The sequence below is a fragment of the Falco peregrinus genome, chromosome 5, assembly GCF_023634155.1.
Source record: "Falco peregrinus isolate bFalPer1 chromosome 5, bFalPer1.pri, whole genome shotgun sequence".
NCBI lineage: Eukaryota > Metazoa > Chordata > Aves > Falconiformes > Falconidae > Falco > Falco peregrinus.
This window is the reverse complement of record NC_073725.1, coordinates 87,467,656-87,486,182: the sequence shown is the minus strand read 5'-3', so window position 1 is coordinate 87,486,182 and position 18,527 is coordinate 87,467,656. Positions and strand designations below refer to the sequence as shown.

Here is an 18,527-nt window from a genome sequence, read left to right as displayed (position 1 = left end):
TTCATTATGCTTGGAAATCAAACTCTCTGATGGATCATTAATTAAGTTTTCCAGCAGGGTAAAAATGCTTCCTTGCTTGGGATTTCAGTCTACTCACAAAGATCAAAAATGCAGCTAATTAGAACAAGACTGGCATGCAAGAGAGGAAAGAAAAAATGGTCTCTTATGACTGGGAGGGGATAGAGTCCTTCCACAAGCAGGTACAGACGACTCATAGCTGCTGAAAAACCCTGCTGCCTTCTCTCTGTCATGGGGAAGGTCTCCTGGGGCTGATAATAACTCCTCCAGCAGCTGTATATCACTTGCCAGGCAAGAAAAAAATCCTTAAATTGGCTCTTAGCTGGCTCTGAGGTAGCTGGTAGCCAAGTGAAGCATTGGACAGCTGGTCTAGAACTATTTTATTTCCCCCCCCCCCGATAATTTTCAGTTCAAATAAATTATTTTCTCTCAGGCATTCTTGAGGGGGAGGAGATAAAGGATAACATTTCAGCCATTCCCTCCCACCCCTCTTGCTTTCCTCTCATTCTTCTCTTGGCCAAATTTGTTCGCTGAATGTTAAAAAAAAAAACAAAAATACAAAAACAAAACCAAAAAAAACCTCAAAACCTAAAAAATGGAGTTGAGGTAAGATACTGACAGAGACAATGTCTGTTGGAACATGGAAGATATTTTTTGGTGTGAAGTGCAATGGTAGTTTACTTTCAGTCCAGTATAAAACACACCACCTCTTTCAACAGGTGGTATCTTGGGGTGTCCCTTGAGGAAAGACACCGGCCACGAAGTTCACCGTGTGGCACCGCAGCGAGCCAAAGCAGCAAAGCCATCTCCACCAGGTCTGCCAGAGGGGAGATAAATGGAGCTAGTGGATGAGGACAAGGACTGAGGCATTGTCCCAACCATGCTCATCTGCATCTCTGCTCAGCCCATGTGTGAAAGGTCTCTGCCTTGAAACCACAGCACGGGAAACCCACACAGGCGCCGAGCCAGGTCTTCCTTCATCCCTCCACCCTTCCCCAGAGTGTCTGGTGGCAATTAAATGCCCCCGGATCGCTCTCAAAAAGAGGAGCATGGTCTAGGATGCAGAAACGAGGCAAGGGGATGCACCGCAGCAGATGGTGACTGAGGCACCAAGCCTCGGTGGCACCGGCATGCGCGTGTGTGACAAAGGTTCCTGGCGTGACGGCGGCATCAGTGGGCCCAGCGCCGGTATGGTGCAGCCTCCGTGGGGGAAAATTAAGTCCCAGTCAGCAGATTTCAGTGGTTTCAGCTCTGCAGGGCCCCAGCACATTCATTTGCCTCATTTACACACAAAATTTACCCTCTCCTTTTAATTAGCACAGGCTAATTAAAGCAGCACCATCCCACTTCCCCTCCCGCGGGATGCAGGGCCACATCCGGATGGGGTACGGCACGGCGAGGGGATGACCCCGGCCTCCCGCAGCAGCGCGGCTCGGGAGGGCGACCCTCCGCAGGCCACAAAGCCCATTTTCCCACCGATCCCAAAGGCTTTTCCTCCCTGGAAAACACGTGGCGGCTCCGGCCCGGCCAGGGGCAGACGGAGCCGAGTTGTCCCAGCCGGCAGCAACATCTAGTGGCCACGGAGCAGTCGCCGTCCCCGGGCTGTGCTTCGCAGCGAGCTCGCGGGGGCTGAGCTCATGTGAAAATAATAACGATAAAAATAAATCCGGACAGTTCAGGCTACGAGGTGGCGTGCGAGGGGCCCCCCGGGCCGGGCCGGGCCGGGCCGAGCCGTGGGGAGCGGCGGGGGGCGCCGGGCGGGTCCCTGGCGGGGGCTGCCCCCGGGGCGGGGTCTTCCCGCGTTTCGGGGCCGCCCGCCCCGGGTTGGGGAGCGGGGCCGGCCTCCGAGCGGCAGCTCCGCGAAGCGCCGCCCGCCGAGGAAGGCTGTCCCCGCCGCCGCGCCGTCCGTGGCCATGGCAACGGCGGGAGCGCGGCCCCTGGCCCCGGGGCGGGCCGCGTCATGGCGGCCGCCGGCAGCCCCAGCGTGTTCCTGCTGGCGGTCACCGGGCAGATCGAGAGCGGGCAGGTGAGCGCACCGCGGCCGCAGGGCGGGGAGGGGGAGCGCGGGGCCCCGCCACACAGCCCGGCCGCGGCCTCAGCAGTGCGGCCCGGTGAGGCGGCCGGGCCTCGGGCGCCAGGCAGCGCTGCCTCCGCCCGGGTGGCCGCCGGGCCCGGCCTCTGCGCCCTCAGCCCCCTGAGCCGGGGCCCCGCCACACAGCCCCCGGCCTCAGCCCCCTGACCCGGGGGTCCCCCCATCAGCCCCCGGCCTCAGCCCCCTGACTCGCCCACCCCCCCTCAGCCCTGACCCGCAGTCGTGGCGGTGCAGGCCACCCTCAGCCCCCCGACTGGGGCTGGCCCTCAGCCCCAGCATCCCCCCACCAGCACAGCCTCTCTCTCCGGCAGTTCCCCGGATTTGACGACCTGTACTGCAAGTTCTGCTTCGTCTATGGCCAGGACTGGGTTCCCACTGCGGTAAGGCGCCACTGTGCGGCCCTGAAACCCAGCCCGCCTGCCAGGCCCGCTGGCAGCGTGGCATGTGTGTAACGGACTTTGTGCCAGCCCCCCGCTTATGCCACATTCTCCCCGCAGGGCCTGGAGGAGGGTATCTCCCAGATCACCTCCAAAAGCGACGTCGCGCCCACCACACTTGTCTGGAACTTCCCCATCGACATTACCTTCAAGAGCACCAACCCGTCCGGCTGTGAGTGCTGGGGGTGGTGGGATGCAGCTCGCAGACCAGGCACACCTCTCACAGACGCTTTGTTTGCAGGGCCACAGATCATAGTGAGCGTCTATGGACCTGACTTTTTTGGAAACGATGTGGTCAGAGGTTATGGAGCTGTTCATGTTCCCATCACACCTGGAAGGTAAGGTGACAACCTGTCTTTCAGGACAGAAACAGAGGGGGGGTTTTCTAGTCACTATGTTGTTTCAGAAACAGAAATGTTCCCCTATCTCCTTATCGTGTATTCTCCATCTGGTACAAAGAGCATGGATTTTCTAGCAGCTGCCCCTGGTTATCAAATAATTTTTGGTAATCCTGTAGACAACTGTAAAGTCAAAACTGGCATGTAGAAAGCTCAAGTATGAAGCGCAGTATGTTACCTCTCCTCATCTGTCTCAGCACATGCTAAGCTTTCATTCCTACCACTGGAAATGAAGGAAGATACTCTTTTCCTATGCAAACAAACCCTTTCTTTGTGGAAGGGAAGGTGCTATAATGAAGAACTTCAGTGGTCTGATGTGTCTGAAATTCTGGTACCTTTATAAACACGGGAAATCTTGCCAGTGCTGTTTGGTTAGTTTCTTAAGTTATGCACATCTTGTGTTTGTTTTAGGCATACAAGAACCATTGCTATGTTTGTTCCAGAGTCCACCTCTAGGCTGCAGAAGTTTACAAGGTAATAATTAAAAGACTTTTTCTTTTCTTTTTTTTTTTTTTAAGTCCTTTTGCTCTTAGTCACAAAGGTATATGCAGCTACTCACTGGTGCATACATGTGAATACTTTGTATCATAACCAGATAGTTTTGAGTTTTGTAAGTAAAATCACATTTTTAGGTGTCTAGATCTTCTGAGGAGCTTTCTTAAAACATGCTAACTACCTGCTTGCAGTAATGCTGACTCATCTTTTCTTCATCCTCACATTTGAACACTGATTTCAGCAGAGCAGACTGGTACATGAGTTCCTGTACTGAGTGGTAGCTCTATGTTCCACAGGTCAATTCACGTCAGTGGTGTGACTTGCAGAGGCACTACTTAAAGCTCATTTTACTGAGCATTTTAGTTGCCACTGGACTCTAAGGAGGCATGCTGCAGTCCATCCCTAAATCTTACTGTAGCTGGGGGCTTTTCTTGAAAGACAGCCACATTAAGAGCAACCTGGAAAGCAGAGGCAACATGGAAAAACAATTCCCAGTTCTACCTTTTCTTCCATCTGGAATCCATTTTCTGCAGCCTTTGTCTTGTTTACACACACACCTTCCAAAGTAGCAGTCTATACACAGCAACTGAGTGTATTAAGTTTTTTTCCTTCCATTGTATTGAGTACAGTCTGAATGACCTGTGAGCTGATTGTTCGGTGGTGGATTGCCAGTACCAGCAGAGCCTGCCCTTGCAGAGTTGGTCCTGTGGTACTTGAGCACTTCGGGTCAGAGGCAGCATGGGAGTCTGTGCCTGATGGTCAGGATTCCACTGATTTACTTCTCTTTACGATGTCCTTTTTGTAGATCTACACTCTGATCTGTATTGTATACAGATATATATTGTAATACTCACTTTTGTATTACGTGCGCCTCTGATGTATCGAGAGTATCCAAGCCCCTCCATCACTCTGGGTAATCAGGAGCTGAATTAGTTTCAGACTTCTTTGCCATAAAAAGATTCTGTCTAGCCCAGAAATAACTTGAATTTAACATAATGTGTGTGAAATTGGTTTAATATTTTTCTCCTTAGAGAGACAAACTTATCTTTGATCAAAGTAGATCGGCAATAAAGTGAGTCAGTCTTCAAAACCCTCTACTGCAAACAAAAGCTGGGAGTTTCATTAAACCTTCCCTTTGCTTTTTTAATATGCATATCATGAACTGTATCAAATCCAAACACTAGCGAATGTATCCAATTAATTATTTTCTATTTTCTTCTCCAAGCTGGTTCACAGGGAGACGTCCAGAATTTACTGACCCCAAAGTGGTAGCACAGGGAGAAGGAAGAGAAGGTAAGTCCCTGGGAGCTCCTGACTGCAACCCTTGCATGACAGCAGGCCACAGCTTGGCCACCCATCTTCTGCTGATAAAAAAGACAAGTTGTTCCTGCTGAGAAAAGTCCTACCTGGATGTATAAGGAGTTCAACAACTACTCAAAAACATCTCTTAACCGGTTTTATTCACGTCTTCCTTCTTCTAGTAACGAGGGTGCGATCTCAAGGCTTTGTGACCATTTCCTTCAATGTAGTGACCAAAGACATGAAGAAGTTGGGCTATGATGTGAGCCCGAGCGACATGCAGAACTCTGCTCTGGTGCCTGTTACAGAAGGGATTCATAAGTACTGAACTTGGGTGTGAGATACTCAGAGGCTCACAGAGAAGTTAAGCACATTGGGGCTTTTTGTGGCAATGGGAAATGAGTATCTGACTAAACTGAGAAAATGTCAGTGGGGACCATTATTCCAAAAGAAACACAACGCCTTGATGCTTTGGAATAACTACCCAAGTGTAATCCTTTCAGTAAGCAAACAGGTTGAAGTATTGTGTAAATTAATGTCATTGGATAATATTTAGCATTTTTTGAGTAATATCAGAGTATCTCAAAGTAAGACCTGTAAAAAATTTTTTGTAACAGCCTTTTGTACACTCTTTATATACTTCAGAACAGGTAAGTTTATAGTTGTAGCAGTTTTCCTGTGTTTAAAACATCATTGCAAACTCAGTTCTTTTTACTAATGTTTTTTGTGGTAGAAACGGGAAATTGAAATTATTGCACCTTCTTAAAAGGAAGGGAATATGGAAATGTTCCAGTAAAATGTACATGTGTTTCTCTGTGCCATGTGCTTCCCTCCGCAAAAGCAACAGCAGTTTTCTTTATAATCCCACATAGTCCTTTAGAGTTCATGCAACTAATTAAAATAGCTTATGCACTGTAGAAACAAACCTTTCCACAGTTTTCAGTGAAGCAACCTGGGTTTTTGCATTTAGAACAAGATGACAACTCTTCCACTTCCAGATTTTATTTCTGCATCAAGCTTCAGTAAGGGCCAGAGGGGAAGAGGACAGCATACTTTAGAGGAGTTAGAGAGACCGTGGTGTTAAACAAATCTTTGCTGCATGGTTTTAACTTCTGCTAGAACAAATTACGTTTTAAATGCAGATATTAATTAAAAAATAAGCTTTAGAGAAGGCTCTGCAAAGAAAGTAGAGTCTTACTAAGCCAGCTCTGTGTGCAGTCACAAGCAGCACCGAGTTCTGTGCAGGAGCGTGGGGAGGAGCAGAAAGTACCATCTCCCTTCAGTGAGTCCCTCCAGCCATCACAACACCATGGCTTCCCTTCACTGTTTTTTTGGGTTTTTTGTTTTTAATCAAAAGAAAGGCAGTAAAACAGCAGCATAGTGATGATCTAGTCTGCTAGACTCGGGTTTTCTTTCCCGCTGCACAATCTCAGCTAAGGACCGAAGCGCTGCTGGTTGTTAGCAGTGTGCGACAGGAGCCCCAGCGCCAGTGTGTGCTCTCGGATAGCTGCAGCGTGAGGCAGGCCGAGCTGGCCACCATCTGAAGAGCTTCTGATGTCTTATCGTGGCCTCAGTGAGTGCCCCTCTGAGCGAGTGTCTTCTAGGCTGAATAAACCCAGTTGCCTAAATATATCTGTTTGTCTTTCTGCTGCTAGGGTTTTTATTTGTTTGTGCCAGAAGGGATGCTTCCAAGGCCTAGATCATCCCAGATCTGCTATTCTTACAGGTACAAAAGAGAGAGAGGTGTATGCTACAGTGAAATGACTAACTGCTTAGTCATTTTCATATTTAAATTTGGGCATGTAATCTCTTGTGTTGACTGCGAACACCAAGAGATGACTGTAAGAATGACTTAACACGATACCAAGACCTTGAAACTGTCGAGATACAAGTAGTAACACACAGAACTGCAGAGCCTCCAGGACACCTATCAAGTAGAGCATCCGGTTAGGGGCAGTCGTTATGTCACGCTGAGCAGTATGATTGAATAAATATAATTTCAGGAAAGATAATGCGATCACTGTGAGCATTAGCAGCTTTTATACTATTTATAAATACCTTTCCAAACGTGGTTACAGATGACTTTTCATCTCTTTCTTTTTTTCTGATCTTGTTTTTGTTGATTCTATGCTTCCAGTAAGCTCCTCCACCAGTTGTTTTGGCAAGTGTTGTAATCTCTGAACTGAGTCATGTTGGAATCCAAATTAGTAAGTATTTCCTGTTGGCTCAGAGGAGACACAAGGAATTTTGTTTCCTTTTCAAAAGCATTTGGGAAGCTGTTACCTACAGTAGCAGGATAAATATCTGTGTTTGAAATACTTGAAAGGCAAACATTAAACCTGCTACCATTTAAATATCTTTTTTCCCTTGAGCACAGTTACCTGCCCCCATTCCAATTGCAGCCCAACTGCACAGCAGAGTTTCTAGCCATGAGAAACCTGTTAAACCCAGATAAAGCCCAGACTTTGTGCCCACAGGGGTGCAGTGAATTTATTCATGTGCAGCTTTGCAGTGTGGTGCTACAACTGATCTCCTGAATTGCACCGATTTCGAATGAGCAGTTGGATGCTTAACACACTGAGACTGAGCAAAACCAACACGTGTGTTTGCTCAGCTTCGCTGTTCACAGCTGAGCTGCAGGGACCCTCAGAAGAAAGGTTAAAAGAAAACTGAAAAGCAAGGGTTTAAAAAAAAATTTAAAACCCCAAAGTCCATAGAACAGTATTGAAGATATGCAAGTCTATAGATCCCCGCCGCTGCTACCTGCATTAAGAGGGCTTTTTGCCTGTTTTCTCTGGTTTGGTTGGTTGTTTTTGGTGGGTTTGTTTGGGGGTTTTTTTGACTCCTCAGTGTCCCGATCATGTTTATGAAGAACCTCACATACCTTCTTCAAGGCCTTAATGTGTTTAGCTTGTGAGCATTTCACTGCAGGAGCTTTTCAGTCTGATAGTTTGCTCCTTACACAAGGGCACGTGTGGGGGTGATGTTTTCAGTGTGTTTCCTGAGTTCAATGCCATTCCTTTGTTCCAAGGCAACTGTTGATATCTCTCACAAACACACTCTTCTCCCAGAGACAGGCTTGCTGCTGCCTTTATAATTTTCTGGAAAGCTGTCTCTGGTACTTGGGCATGGCAGAGCATTGGCAGCTGTTTCACCCTGCAGAGAATCTCTACTCATGGCAGAGGAGTACGGATAGACATGACACTGTGCTGCTGAGACCAGGTGACATTCATAAGGAAGGGATTTATGACACGTAAATGGTGGTTGCAGTTAGTGTTAAAGGTTAAAAGAACCCCAGGCTTTAAGAACAGCCAAAACCCAGAAAAAAACAGCCCTGTTACAGTGGAGGCTCAAAGTAATTTCCTTTCACCCACTCTTCAGGCAGCTGTAACCACCCTGCTCGTTTACTAGTTAATCATTCTCCCTTTTATTCAAAACTGAAGTTCCCAAGCCCTTGTAGCACAGATGGCAGCATGAGGCTGTCAGCTGGCACTGTAGCTTCTGTTTTGTTACGCTTAAGTTTCTCCCAGACAGTGAAATTGGCCATTAACCTCCTAATTCAAGATGGGCAGAGGAAAGAAAATAAAATATCTTCATTCAGAACATGTGTCCTGACACAAGATGAGGGTTCAAGGCCATCAAAACAAGAGAGACCTGTTAGAGGAAAATGTGAGATAGTTGGGGGCTTTGCAGAAGCCCTCCTCTGCTCCCCGGCTCTGGAGGAGCTTTGGAGCGAGCTGCCCAGCAGGACCGTGCTCGCTTCATGGCAGAGTTTTCCTGCCATCACTGTGGAAGCCACCCTGGGAGGGAGACGGCCAAGGACACGGACTGAGCAGCAGCTTGTGAATCACACCCTCCAGAAAAAGGAAAATCGTTTGGATAGTCTTTAGGAACCGGTATTTGCAGCCCTTTCTACCAACACTAGAAATAGCAGCATCAGCTCCTGCCCTCTCGTGGCAGTTTGCAACCTTTAGGAAGACGTTGGAGGTTACTAGTAACAGCGGGCGAACAAGGTTGCATGAAGGACACCCAAGTTTTTCCTGTTCCCACATGGAAATCGCTCAGTGCAATGGTACCAGCGTCCCTGCCACTGCCCCTTGTCCCGAGCATGGGGCAAGCGCCTCCCAGTGCTACAAGCCACCGAGCTGCCTCACAGGGAGTGGGACCGAGCCAGAAACTGGCAGCAGCGAGCACTCCAGAAACTGCCCTGGGGCCCACCAGGCTGTTTACAGCAGCAGTATTGCAGCAGCTAGAAGGTGTCTCCATCTGAAAGTGAGTCTTGCAAATGGATTAAAGCTGACAGCAGCTGCTCGCCGGCAGCAGTGTCGGTTTAGGAGCAGGAGCCTCCTGTGAAATACTCCAAAGGAAAACAAAAGAGGAAAAAAAAAGTAAACACAAAATCACAGAACAGCCAGATTTGAAGAAAAAGCAGAGCTTTGGCTCCAGCATTACCGAGGCTCATCACCAGCAGCGTATCAGCCCATTGCAGACCAGCCCCAGGATGACCCGTCTGTGCCAAGGTCACCGGAGCATCATGCCAGGACCTGATGCCAGGAGATAAGGGGGGCTGAACGCCCCAGACCCGCAGTCCCGGACATGGGGCTGTGAAGTAGCAGGATGGGGCAGCTGGGTGGGAGATGGGGGTCACACAGAACAAACAGCATCAGCGGTGACAGAGCCGGGCTGGCACCTAAGGCTGCAGTGCAGAGCCCGTGTCTGGCCAGGCACCGCCAGCTCCCCAGTGTTGGGGGGACACGGGGCCTTGCAGCACCAACAGGAGCCACCGACCCCTGGGGCTCTTCCATTTTGGCAGGGAGCAGCAGCTGGGCAAGCGGGTGGCTGCGGCAGAGCCCACGCAGGACGTCTCCAGGGTGCCCCTAAAACGTGCTCCAGGAGGCGAACCCCCACGAGAACATGATGACTCCCCCCTCCTGCACCCACCACCCAGCCCAGCTGGGACCCAGGGTCCAGCCGCACAAACCTGTGCCGGTCTGGAGCAGCCACCAGCAATTCCCAGTGTCTCCCAGGCCCCACAAACCCCTGAGCAGGAACCAGCAAGGAGCAGACCAGAGGCTGCCTGCCCCGCAGGGGACGTTCAGTCCTATTCATCCACGGGGCACACGCTGCAGAGGGGACCCACGAGGATTTGTCCATCAGGTGGGGAGTCCTCTGGGAGGCAAATGTGGCTGAGCTCAAAGCCCAAGAGCCGAGGCACTCATGGGTGTTTGCAAACCCAGAAACAACGTCCGCAGCACCCTCCGCAGTGAACCCAGTACCCTCCGCAGCACACCAGAGCGCACCCAGCACCCTCCACAGTGCACCAGAGCACACCCAGCACCCTCTGCAGCACACCCAGCACCCTCCACAGCGCACCAGAGCCTGCCCTGCACAAGGACAGCAGGTTACAAGGGCTGGGCTCGAGACAACAAATTTCCAGTACGTGGCCATCTTTAGGGCACAAATCCTGTTAGAAACCGGTCCTTCGGCCACCAAACCAGGCCCGAGCCCCCAGGAGGGAGGCTGCAGAGAAGCGAGAGTGCAACAGAACCTGCTCTCATGGCGGGGTGCAAGGGATTCAGTCTCGTCCTTCAGAGGGATGATCAGCAGAAGCATGTAACTGCTGCAGGTTTCTATTTTTATACCTCTATTCAGGCCAAGATATTTAAGTACCTAAATTCACCTCAGTATCACCACATTTAGTGCCAGACTTGCTAACGAAGGCATTTAAAAAAGCAAAGAAACCCCCACCGCCATCAGCCAGCACAACCCCAGCCAGCCCACGGTCTCCTAGGCCGTGTGTGCTGTTACACCGAGGCAGAACTGGCTCCCTTCAGGCTTGGTTAAACCACCCAATTTTCATTCCTTGGCCAAAAAGCCCTTCAAGGGGAACAGGGAGCACATTGCCTGATTTTCACGGGTTCCACATTCCCACCCCGGTGGGACACAAGCAAAGCATCTCACGATTTTCCATCTTAGAAATTACTAGAGGTGGCTCGGCCACAGCGCTGCGGGGAATCCCATGTGGGGCAGCAACGGCACAGCCAGTGGGGCAGCTCCACGCAGAGTCGGTGTCCCGCAGGGGCTGTTCGGCCCTCACCTCTGCCCGTGCATGGCGTTCTCCAGCCCTGCCCGACGCAGCCGTGTGCCACGCTGCTCCCACAGCCCACACACGGCGGTTTCACAAAGGGCCCGTCCGACAGCTGTACTGGTGGCTACTGGCCACAACGCCTTTGCTCTACGAAGGGCTCTACGCCAGAAGCAGGACCCTGAGCTGGATCGAGCCCCGATCGGATCTACAGCAGCTCCAGATGTTTAAACAGGGCTTAAAACCATGATACTGGCTTGTGAGGATCTCCTAGAGCATATTTAAGCAATCAAACTGCAAAGCTGGGAGTGCTGATGTCCCAGTGAGGCTTCACGTCAGGCAGCAGCAGGCAGGGAGCTGAGAAGACAGACTCTACCTTATACTACAGCTTTATTCTGTCTATTTGAAATGTCATTTATTTTCTTTCATCTGAGAACAGGAACACATTTGCTCAACACGTTGAGAACGGATCAAGCAGAGAAGCAGCCTGGACGTGCTAAGTGCTGCTCAACAGCCACAGTGGCTGACAGACACCCGCTCCCTCCAGCCCAGCATCTCATCCACCTCCAGCAGCACACGCTGCCTGCGGCCCTCAGCACGGCACGGCAGGATCCGCGCTCTGCTGGCCATGCAGACGTTCACATGCTTTAAGCAGCCTTTTTGAGCCGAGTTTCAATGCACATCACACCAAACAATCCTGCTGGTCACCAGTTTACTTGTGGATAAAGTCTGCACCGCCTCCTTGTCCCACCCATTAAACAGCTGTTGGGGGAAGGACAGATTATCTCCTTTACCACGGATCTGAGGGTCCCATTGCTCACTCCAGGTTTGGTACAGCTCTGGGCTCCCCCTAGCAAAGCCAAAGGCCACGCTATCTCCCCGCAAAGGCATCACCATGCTCCCCCATTCATCAATTACTACTTCAACCGCTGCAAATCACTAGGTTGTGTTACACGGGTAGGATGCCGATCCCCTATCGATCGCCAGACTGCTGCCAATTAACCGCCCTAATGGGTAATTGACAGGGATGTCTGAAGCACCAGAGGGAACCTTGACTCATCAAAACCCCAATTCTTCACCCATTACAGGGTACAATCGACTGACAGCAAAGACAGGATCATTACTGCAGCGTACAACCCCGGCTCCTCACCATTTATAATCCTGAGCTCCCAAACGTTTGCCTTTATGAAATCCGCGTTCGTCCATGTCCCAGCTCCCAGGACAGGGACTACCCGGGAGGTGGATGACAGCTAACTTCAACAAGGCAGAAGTTTTAAACACAAAGGGCTCCATAAATCACACTGGTTCTCTGCAATGTAGATGGCAGGCAGTTGCAAAAGTCTTGCCAAAGCCACGGCACAAGCCGACTCAAACCATTTTCTCACAGTTCGACGAAAAGGAGCGGAAGAGCCAAGTTACGTCACTCGGGCCAGCACAAACAAGAGGTAACGGCAACGTACGCATTCAGCAGAAACACTCTGGCAACACTGGTGCGGATGAGGGCAAGGCTCTAGATAATGCTTCATCCAGCCAGCCTCTTCCTCCGCAGTGGGCAAACACCGCCCCACTTCACAGAAGAGGAAGAGGAGAGCCGGGTCGGGGCAGCGCAGCTTGCCCAAGGCCAGAGGAAGGCTCGGCCGCAGCCAGAGCTCCCAACAGGCCCTGTCAGCTCCGGCTCCCTCCAGCAGCCCCTCGGCCAGCCCAGCCTGCGGCATTCAGCTCCTTTTGAGGAGCATCACAGAGTCATCACCCACGTTTCCACTTTGAGTCCTTCCTAAACCTTTCCTGTAACCAGCAGCTTTATTTAACGTGCGATGTCAAGAGGCCAGAGTAAACCAGAGCAGAAGTGCTGATCACACAGGAAGAGCGAGCAGCCAGAGCAACACACACGCACAGGAGCCCCCCACCCCACCCCCCAGCAGCGGAAAGCATCCTTCTGTAAAAATGAGAGGTACAAAAAGCCACAGGTATCTGGGCTGCCACCCTGGCAAAGGACGTTTTTCCTCTTTTTATTAGTGGCCCAAACACAGAAGCAAAACGAATCAAAGACCTGACCAGAGCCAGCCTCGTTCTCCAGGGAAACTGGCATGCTACTGGGGCGGCCGGTTTGCACAACACCCCCAGCCAGCTCCGTACCACGGATCGGAAACCAAAACAGATGTTTTTTTCCCTGTGGCCACCTTTCTGACAGTCGGGTCTTTAGCACCACTGCAGTGTCAGCATTAAGAAATTAACTTTTCAATTAGTGATCAGCCTGATTGGCAGCAAACTACAGAAAACCTGGAAGGGCTCTGGAGAGGTAGCTCTTGAAATAGCCTGCTAATTAAGCACCCTTCAACTTAAACCGTCCAGAATTAGAAGCTGAAATCACTTCCCTGCTGGAGCCAGGCTCCCTGTTACCCATCTGCCGGGCCACTTGACCGAGGGGACGGAGCCAAGCCTGCAGGAAGGGCAAGACTGAACTACTGCAAACTTGGGAAGCGAAGACGTTTTGTCACAGTTCCCCAGCCCTTACTCCACAAGTGCTGGCTTTAAGTCACACCTTCCCCAGACTTCTGTCTTCACATAAACACAGAAGCCTCCATGAGACAGTCCTTGCTTACCCCTCCAAAAGTGCTGTTTAAAGGGTTATGTGGTTTAAAGAAGCAATTCAGTCACCTGCAACACAAGTCTTCATTTTTATTGAGTTAGTAAGGTCTCAACTGATTCCGATTTAAGTGACCTATAAGAAACCCTCCTTTCTCATAGTAAGAGCAGGCCTGCCCCAGGAAAGTGATGAAAGCATCGAAGAAATCACATTGACAATGTACAAGAAGCATTACTCTCCGTAACGGTTAGATTTCTCCTAGCACCTAGGACTTTTAGCACAAACCTTAAATTATCTCAACCAAGCCATCAACTTGCTCGAAAACCAAACCAAGCATGGCAGTAACAGTTTTTTTGAATGGGATTATAAACACTACGCAGAGTCTTGAAGAAGCAACACGGCTGGAATATAAGCAATACAATTTTAATTCTGACCAGTCACCTACAAACCCCTTGTCTTTCCACTGTTCTGATGGCATTATTAAATATCACATCTGTGACTTCGCTTGGGAAAAATGACACAAAGATACAGACATTATGATACAATAGTACAAATGATAAATTATTTATACAGTAAATAATGTCAATAGTCAGCACAAATTCATAAAAAGCAGCCGGCTCCCAGTATTATGAAAACAGTTTGGTAAATATTTAAATTGTAACAGTTGTAAAGGAAGCAAGTCTTGTGAGATTCTGCTGTGAAAAATAAACCATATATTTCTCCACAATTTGTGCAATATTAATACATACAGTACACATTAGAAACCGTAACAGCAAAAGGGAAGATGGATAAGAATAGTTGTCTTAGCTATGGGACTTCAAAAAGACTGTAAACACCACAACCCACCATGGTTTTCCTTCCCTGTCCCCTCAATGTAGTTTAGTTTCTATATAGTATAAAACTGAATAAATAACTGAGCTTATTTTGGGTTTAAAATTATGCCAAGATTTTTTTTTTTTTTTTTTTACAAAATATTTAACACTTTATCTTTGGTCAATTTGACCAGTAAGGCTATTTTGGGATACTAACATTTTAAAAATCAAAAGCACTTTTAGTATTTGCAAGTGAGAGAAGAAGGGGGAGAGGGAAATGCATTTGGAGAAATATGCCAGAGCAGATGTGATCGGATACGCACGTGTCCTCCATGCAAAAAGAAGTGGGAGGGCGAGGAGGGAGGAAGAGTTATTCTGGAAAGCAGTTAAATCATCGCGAAAAGAGATTGACCGTTCTGGACACAACTGAAGGTTCACCTGGCTAGGACAGCAGCCACCGTTCAGCGTCACTGCTACAGCGCCCCACACCTGCACAAGCTGCGACACGGGCGCACCTCCAGCCCAGGAACCAAGCACATTCACCAAACCAGCTCGTATCGTCTTCGACTCGTCTCCTGCCACAACCCCCACGCCAGGCTGGGAATCTCGGCACAGTCAGTCCTTAGCCTAAAGCTTTACAGCACCACAGTCTGGGCCGATCGCTCTTCAGAGTGCCCTGTCCTGGTTTATTGTGCGATATATATCTATACATAGATAGGTATAAAGTAATACAGCTCTTACAGAAGTGGCTTGGTGAAAGCAACAATTTGCCATTCAGCAGTTTCATTAAGCTAGGGCTCCCTACCAGACCAACAGCACAGTTTTATCATTCACGGTGACAAATCGTGACTCTGAACCGTAGATAACTTTATCATTTTGAATACTTACTATCAAACTCCACCTCGCCTCCAAAATGTTACCTAGTGTTTAACGACAGGATGCGGTTACACATTTTTGGCTGAACAGACCATGCCCCATCTAACTGTTGCAAATGCATTCAGGTGACAGACCAAGGGAAAAACATCAAGTGACCTCAATTCCACTGTTGATAAAATTAAATTGGAAAAATAATGATGGATAAATCTTGCCACAGATCAAGTGGAAATCACTTCCCCACCCCCCACCCCCCCTCCATCTGCAAGAATCACACCCTTCCTGGTCTACACTTTTCAATAACTTCAACAACAACAAAAAAGTAAAGTATTTTTCCTTATTCTGAAAGGCAACATGAATGGTTTTTTGTTTTGTTTTGTTTTTTTTTTAAAGACATACTGGGTGTGGACAGCAATTCTCTTTCCTCCTATATAAAAACAAGAGCAGATGAATATTCTGAATCCTACTTGCAAATTCAATAGTATTCAAGAGGATAGAACAATCTGCATAGAAACATCCACACACTTAGCATTCCGTACACTAATAGAGCTACACTGACCTACACAGCTAAAATCTGTGATTGTACCCTAGATTTGATAGTCTTTCAGCCTCCCCTACCCACCAAAAGATATAACCCAGTCCCTTCCACGTCAGCCAGCCCCTCTCTCCTGTGGCACACAACCCTAGACTGGCACAGTCCCACACAGCATCACTACACCAGAACACACAACTCTGACAACTTCTTTCATCTTCTTTGTTTTGTTTTGTTTTCCCCTCCTTGTCATTAGGGAAAGGCCACCAAGATGCATCAGTTCATTCACAGAGACGCCCTCAAGGCAGTAGCAAGCACGGGAACATCCCTTTCCACATGCTCTGCGGGTGTTTGCGTTGCTTGTGAAAGCAGAGCTCGGACACGTTGCCATCTGTGAGAAGGCCAGGTTTCCACCAGAAACACTGGCTGGAACCTGAGCGTGGTTTAGTGCCGATGAGTCCAGGCATGCAAGTTAAAATGTAATAGTTCAGCTTACAATTAATAGTTGTAAATGGAACCGGTTATCAATATGGAGCGCACCTTTCATTAAGAAAAATTAGTCAATAAAATTAATGAGTCGTGTTTGTACATTAGAATTTTTAACATCTCAAGTATTACAAGAAAAAACAGCCTCTCTTCCGACAGTCATAAAGGCTAAACGTCTGTCCATTTTGGTAACTGGAAAACGGGAACAAATCAAGGGAAAGGCGACTTTAGTGTTTTTTCTTTTTAATGCAGTCTTAAATCATGTTATGCTCAAATTTAATTCATCTAAAAATAATTAGTCACGAGAATTTGTTTTGATTTGCATTATGAATACTTCATTTAAAAGTAAATATTTTAGTGTTAATCTTCCCTTTTAAACTCTCTTTACAGAAACAAAGAGCTAAAACCATAAATAAGAGGGCATTAAAACCATAAAAATGACATTTGCCAATATCTTAATTTTTCAGCCAGACTTGATAAATCTATCAAAACCAGACAGTTAAATAAGAACCACATTATAAAAATTAGCAAAAAAAGGACTATTAGGTAACTCTGCAAACTCAAATATGAAACTGTACTAAACAAAATATGTGCAAAAGTATACAAGAGTAACTGCATATAGCAAGGTTAAGCCTGAATTAGTTTTAAAGCTTGCCCCGGTGAAATTGAATTCAGAGTTGTCCCACTGTATTTCTTTTTTCTTTCAACTCACATTGTAAGTCAAATAAAAACAAAATACACGTTAACTTCCAAACGAAGCTGGTACTGGACAAGCACAGAGCAGGACACTCACTCAGCACGAGTGCAGCATGCCACTCACAGAGAGTTCCTCAGGAGTCCTTAAAGAGTAGTGTACAAATTCAACACTGCATACAACAGCACACGTTATACTTGACAACTTGAGAATGTTCTGGGGGTTTTTTGTCTGGGTTTTTTGGGGAAGTTTGGTTTTTTTGTTTTTTTGCTTTTGAGACAAGCTTGCTTTCTCGGTCAAACCTCTTATACGAAAGCAGTGTGATTTTGCGTTGCAACGTTTAATGCATAAAAACCAGCCACCTGGGCCCTCCGAATCATTCTCTTCTAGAGTAAGGACTATGGGTGAACCAACAGTCTAGAACTGTGTATAGTTATGTGCAAAACATTCACTAGCACTCTGAATCTCAGGTCTATCATATGGGCATAAGAAGTGACATATGCAGGTAAATAGTAATTTCAGGATCCAGCACATCATCTGACATCTACAAAATAGCCCACGGAGTTTAAAATGGCAGGTTCTCCCTAGAAAGTGTATTGAAATGATTAACAAAGTAACAAAATGGGCAGAATCTAACTTTGGTGAAAAGTCTGAACATTTCACATAATGCTCAACAAGCCAAAGTAAGGTACCATCTGTAGCAAAGACTAGATTTAGATTAACTGGTAAGTAGAGACAACTCTTCAAAGATCATAACTGTAAACTGCAAATCTACTTCCAAGTCTCTTACACACCGTTCAGTCCACACAGGCCACGTTCATTTTGCTGTAAAGACTTCAGCCTGGAAACACTATGAAAAGAAAGTTCCTTTAATTGGGTCTTTATAGGAGAAAAGGGTTAGTTGTATTTGTAGACTGGGATGCTGACGGCGGGATTCCTGTACTGTGAAGAGGCTGGGTCATTGATCCTGCAATGCTCACGTTCAGCCCCTGGCCCATCCTTGTTATAGAGGCCACAGTGCCCATAGCTGGTATCGGTGCCATTCCCACAGGCACTGGGGCCATGGAAGACAGAGGTATTGGCTCCATGCTTATCGGTGGCACAGCACTGAAGGAAGGGCTGGTTCCCATCACAGGACTCGCTCTCATCTGATTTAGAGTGAGTGGCTGAGGCTGATTCACTTGGAAGGGGTTGATTGGAGTTGGTGCTGTAGCGGCGCCTAGTTTTGAGAGAAGAAGCGGGAAGAGGGAAAGAGATCGCACACCATAAACACAAGATTTTGGAGATCATCTTTTCTGGCAAATCCCCTCCTGGCCATCTCCACGTGCTCCCAACCCCAAAACACCCTGCAGAGAAACCTGCGTGGACGCATTCAGCAAACTGGGGCTGCACTGGTGCACAAGTACAGTCTGTTTCCTTGAACCTATCAATCAGAGAATCATTGAATCATTTAGGCTGGAAAAGACCTTTCAGATCAGAGTCCAACCGCTAACTCAGCAGTGCCAAGCCCACCCCTGAACCACAGCCCTAAGCACCACATCTACACACATTTTTATTACCTCCAGGGACAACGACTCCACCACCTCCCTGGGCAGCCTGTCCCAGTGCTTGACAAACCTTTCAGTGAAGAGATCTTTTCCTGGTATCCAACCTAACTCCCCCAGTGCAACTTGAGGCTGTTTCCTCTTGTCCTATCACTCATTACTTGGGAGAAGAGAC

General features: G+C 48.1%; 2 protein-coding genes across 5 annotated transcripts in view; one reads left to right on the top strand and one right to left on the bottom strand.

Annotated features, from left to right (window-relative positions):
- Positions 1-1,915: 1,915 nt before the first annotated feature.
- B9D1 (B9 domain containing 1) lies at positions 1,916-6,371 on the top strand. Its single transcript, XM_055803626.1, has 7 exons — positions 1,916-2,044; positions 2,422-2,490; positions 2,608-2,719; positions 2,789-2,885; positions 3,357-3,419; positions 4,666-4,733; positions 4,922-6,371. The coding sequence occupies exons 1-7, from the start codon at positions 1,979-1,981 to the stop codon at positions 5,065-5,067; spliced, it is 621 nt and encodes a 206-aa protein (XP_055659601.1). The 5' UTR covers positions 1,916-1,978; the 3' UTR covers positions 5,068-6,371.
- Positions 6,372-13,483: 7,112 nt separating this feature from the next.
- Positions 13,484-18,527, bottom strand: part of EPN2 (epsin 2) — a 64,507-nt gene continuing 59,463 nt past the window's right edge. For all 4 annotated transcript variants that reach the window (XM_055803624.1, XM_055803623.1, XM_055803622.1 and 1 more), the window contains one exon: positions 13,484-18,027. In XM_055803624.1, the coding sequence (XP_055659599.1) occupies positions 17,690-18,027 (338 nt within the window). In that variant the 3' untranslated portion in view covers positions 13,484-17,689. The remainder of the gene's footprint in view (positions 18,028-18,527) is intronic.

Coding starts and splice junctions, on each gene's coding strand:
- B9D1 (XM_055803626.1), top strand. CDS start 1,979: ATGGCGGCCGCCGGCAGCCCCAGCGTGTTCCTGCTGGCGGTCACCGGG. Junction 2,045..2,421: donor GGCAGATCGAGAGCGGGCAG/GTGAGCGCACCG, acceptor TCTCTCCGGCAG/TTCCCCGGATTTGACGACCT. Junction 4,734..4,921: donor ACAGGGAGAAGGAAGAGAAG/GTAAGTCCCTGG, acceptor TCCTTCTTCTAG/TAACGAGGGTGCGATCTCAA.